Source organism: Austrofundulus limnaeus, unplaced genomic scaffold, assembly GCF_001266775.1.
Source record: "Austrofundulus limnaeus strain Quisiro unplaced genomic scaffold, Austrofundulus_limnaeus-1.0 Scaffold238, whole genome shotgun sequence".
In the NCBI taxonomy this organism is placed as follows: Eukaryota; Metazoa; Chordata; class Actinopteri; order Cyprinodontiformes; family Rivulidae; genus Austrofundulus; species Austrofundulus limnaeus.
In genome coordinates this window covers 620,598-624,569 of record NW_013952640.1, presented here as the reverse complement: position 1 = coordinate 624,569, position 3,972 = coordinate 620,598, and the positions used below count along the sequence as shown (strand labels likewise).

The 3,972-nt window shown below is 39.0% G+C and overlaps 1 protein-coding gene across 3 annotated transcripts in view; it reads right to left on the bottom strand.

Moving 5' to 3' along the window:
* Positions 1–3,972, bottom strand: part of LOC106525721 (histone deacetylase 4) — a 122,311-nt gene that overhangs the window by 32,107 nt on the left and 86,232 nt on the right. For all 3 annotated transcript variants that reach the window (XM_014020046.1, XM_014020049.1, XM_014020047.1), the window contains 4 exons: positions 2,132–2,260; positions 1,923–2,032; positions 1,365–1,487; positions 1,051–1,237 (listed from right to left, as the gene is read on the bottom strand). In XM_014020046.1, coding sequence (XP_013875500.1) covers positions 1,051–1,237; positions 1,365–1,487; positions 1,923–2,032; positions 2,132–2,260 — 549 coding nt within the window. The remainder of the gene's footprint in view (positions 1–1,050; positions 1,238–1,364; positions 1,488–1,922; positions 2,033–2,131; positions 2,261–3,972) is intronic.

Sequence of the window (3,972 nt, the reverse complement as noted above, 5' to 3'; positions counted from 1 at the left end):
CATTTCACTACTTTTAGCTAGCTAAGAACTTTGAGCCTTTAGCTAATATTTTGCTACTTTAACTTTTAGCTAGCATTTTGATACTTTAAGTTATCATTCCTTTTTTTAGTTTTTAAGCTATCATTTTGCTACTTTTAGGTAGCTATTTTGAGCATTGAGCTAGTGTTTTGGTACTTAAGCTTTTTGCTAGCATTTTGATACTTTAAACTAGCCTTAGGCAGTTCTCAAGCTTCTAGCTACCATTCTGCTACTTTTTGCTTTTACTGAGCCTTTTAGTTACTGAGCTAGCATTTTGCTACTTTTGGTTAGCTAAATACTTTGAGGCTTGAACTAGTGTTTTGGTAATTATGGTAAGCATTTAGCTAGCATTTTGATACTTGAAACTAGCCTTTGGCAGTATTTACCTTCGAGCTAGCATTTGCTACTTTAGCTAACTAAGTACTTTGAGCCTTTAGTTAATATTTTGCAACTTTAGCTTTTAGCTAGCGTTTTGATACTTTTAGTTATCATTCCTTTTTTTAGTTTTTAAGCTAGCTTTTTGCTATTTTTAGCTATCATTGAGCTATTTTAAGTCATTAGCTATCATTTTGCTACTTTTAGGTAGCTATTTTGAGCATTGAGCTAATTTTTTGGTACTTAAGCTTTTAGCTAGCCTTTTAATACTAACCTTTGGCACTGTTTACCTTCTAGCTGNCAATTTGCTACTTTTAATTTTTTGATAATTTTATTTTTGCTACTWCAAGCTAACATTTCACTACTTTAAGCTAGCTAAGTACTTTGAGCCTTTAGCTAATATTTTGCTACTTTAACTTTTAGCTAGCATTTTGCTATTTTTTAGCTATGATTCTGCTATTTTTAGTTTTTAGCTAACATTTTGCTGCTTTTAGCTCGAGCTTTCCTTTTTGTTGTCTAACAACTTAATTTTTAGTTTCCTCCGCAGATTTCAGCAGTCATTCAGCTCTGAGCTTTCTCTGCTTTCCCCCCAGAACATTGTATTTCTCCAGTTCACACTGGTTTTGGCCTCTCGTAGTTGCACTTCAACCTTCTTACCTGTCACCAGGGGGCTTTGTGCGGGGCTCTGCTCCATCAGCACCATGTGTTGGAGCAGCGGACTGTGTGCGCCTCCAGTTCCAGCACCGGCTTCTGCAAGGTAGGAGGTCAGATGGGCTCCGGAGAGGAAAGGTGGGCTGAGGGAGAGGGCTGGCTGCAGGCCTCCATCCTGCTGAGCTGAGGTGACCTGGAAACGAGGAGGAAGGGGGGCGAAGGCTGAGTTTTAGTAAAGCGCTACAGGCCGTCAGCTCCACGTAAACAAATTCATGGATTCGGCACGCCAGGCTACAAGCTGGCAGCAGTTTGCTCCTTACGCTGGAAGCAGCCGTGGCGGTTGCAGTGGCAGGCAGCCCTAAGGTGATATTGGGTAGAGACGGCGAAGTGTACAGAGACAGCTGGTTGTCAGCGCCGCTGCACAGCCTCTGGGCCAGAGATGCCTGGAAAACACATTTAAATGATTTATCTGTTTATGCATCTCGAAAAAAACACAAAATAAAGAAGTGGATGTCCACACGTGGCAGAAAGAGCTACATTTGCATCCTTCTGGTGCTAAAAGACTGTCACAGCCTCAAGCCTCCCCCACACTGTCTGAGTGCCCCTAATGGCAGCCGCAAATAGCATCTTCCCGGCTCCTCAGCCTGTCTCCTCATCTGTAGACCCATCACTTCAAAATGCATCACTAAGAACATTTGTGTAAGAAACAGTGCGCAGCGCTTAGGAGCCGCAAATCACCATGAATAGATCAGCACTTACAAACTGTACACACCTACCGACAGCCTGAGCAGCTAAGCTTCATACATTATATTGTTTATCAATTAAACGATCGTCGCACAGCAGCTGAAAGTAAGGCTTGTGTAACGTTGGTGTGTTACCTCCGTGTTGTTGGAGACCGACACAGTGATGCCGTTCTCGTTGGGGATGTTGTTGGAGCTGTTGTTCGGGGAGCTTGGGCCTGAGCCGGGGGCGCTGCTACATGCCGAGTCTGTCACATAAAAAAGAAACAAACCAACAAAAAAGAGGCGTCGAATCGACACACGGCGGCAACGCAACGGCAGAACTCTCGACTTTGCGCGACTCTCACCTGCCATGTCGAGCGAGCGTTTCTTGGCGGTGGTGATGGGGCTGTCTCGGCGTCGGAGCAGCGGGCTGCTCCTGCGCTCGCTTACTTTCTGCTTCAGCCGAGAGCGAAGCTTCAAGTTGGGCTCCGAGGCTGGAAAGAAGAACAGGAAGAGACATGAATGTTTTAGACATTTAAACCATAAACATCATGTTGAAATGAGGATTAAAGTCAAATTTGGTCAAAATGACCTAATTACATTTTCAAATTTCTGGCTTTAAAAGCTACATTTTGATACCTGGATCATTCAGATATCTTAATTAAATCCATATATATGACTTAATTCGTCTTGTTGGTTATGATAATACATTAATATTTGATCTGAATCCTAATTTTATGTAAATTTATTGAGTGATTTTTGATGTCAATATAAAGAGGAAACAGCAAATAGTATTTGTATATAAAGATTTCCCAGTTGGAAAGAAACAAAAAAATTCAGTTTTTTTTGTTTCTACTGCTCAAAAAAATGCATCAAAAATAATTTTAGGATTATATTTTAGACAGTTCTTTCAAATGATACATCGATAAGGCATTAGTTCATTATATTTTGACAAAATGCAATTTTTTCATACTTTTAAATCAAAGCCCTACATCTGCCGATTTCTCCACATCCCACTTCTGGACTTAATCCCCGTTTATGCAGGTGGGTCACATCTTATTTTGGAAACAAGGGTCAAACCTAGAAAATAATCCTGTACACAAAGTCAAGTTCAGAGTATAATCTGAGAATGACTCTCAGCTACTACTGCACCACATTTTAGCTTATTATCTGTACAACTGCCTGAGTTTTAGCTAATAATGTGTTTTCTATGGTGAGTGTTAGCRGTGACCATCTTGAATTGACGACTTCAAAAACTAACCAGTGGTAGATCTACATCCAGTGATTACTTAGAATAGAAAAAAAAGCTTATATTGGCAGAAAAACAGTGAACAAATAAATTGCAATTTGTTGCTAAAAGCACCTGAAATTAGCAGAGAATAGTTAAAAGTAGCTGAAATAACTGAAATTACCAGAAGATGGAGAAAGAACAYGTTTGCTGAAGTAAGCAGTAAGAAGCTGACATCATTACAAAAAGGTGWATTTAAATGAAAACCATGAAATGAACTGAAAATAGCTACAAAGTAGCTGAACAGGCAGAAAACAGCTGACATGAGCAAAAATCAGCTAAAAGAAGCATAAAAAGCTAAAATTAGCAGAAAGAAACTGAAAAAAGTAAAACTAGAACAAAAGGTAAAAAGTAAAGATTTATTTTTAGGCTGTTGAAGATAACTACAATTTCAACAAAAAAAAAAAAAAGCCCAGAAAAAGCTAAATAGCTGAAAAATTATAAGTGGCTAAAATATCAAAACTCATTGCGCCCATTGCAGAAATGAGCTCAAGTTTTTTTGATATGTTATTGTTGAAATAGCACAAAAACTGTGGAGTGAGTTAGATGCCGAATAAAATCCATAAGGAAAAATAAGCTCACTCATTAGTGTGAATGCTCAGCAGCATTTACAAAACGAGCTTAATGTCAGCCATGCGTTTAAATTGTAATATTTTAAAGCTTTCGAGATTAAAAATAAATTCAAAAAACTTAATAATAACAAAAAGAAAAAAAATTTGTATAGGTCCTCTGGACGGGTTCTTCTCTAATGAAACATTTCGTCTCTTCTCCAAGAGACTTCTTCAGTCTGAGAGTTTCAGGTAAAATTCAGGCTTTTAAGTCCTGCCTCCAGGTGACTGATACTCACATCACATGGCTATCGTTGACACCTAATTAACACCTATTGTTAACAGGGGGTGGAGTGATACTGGCAATAGC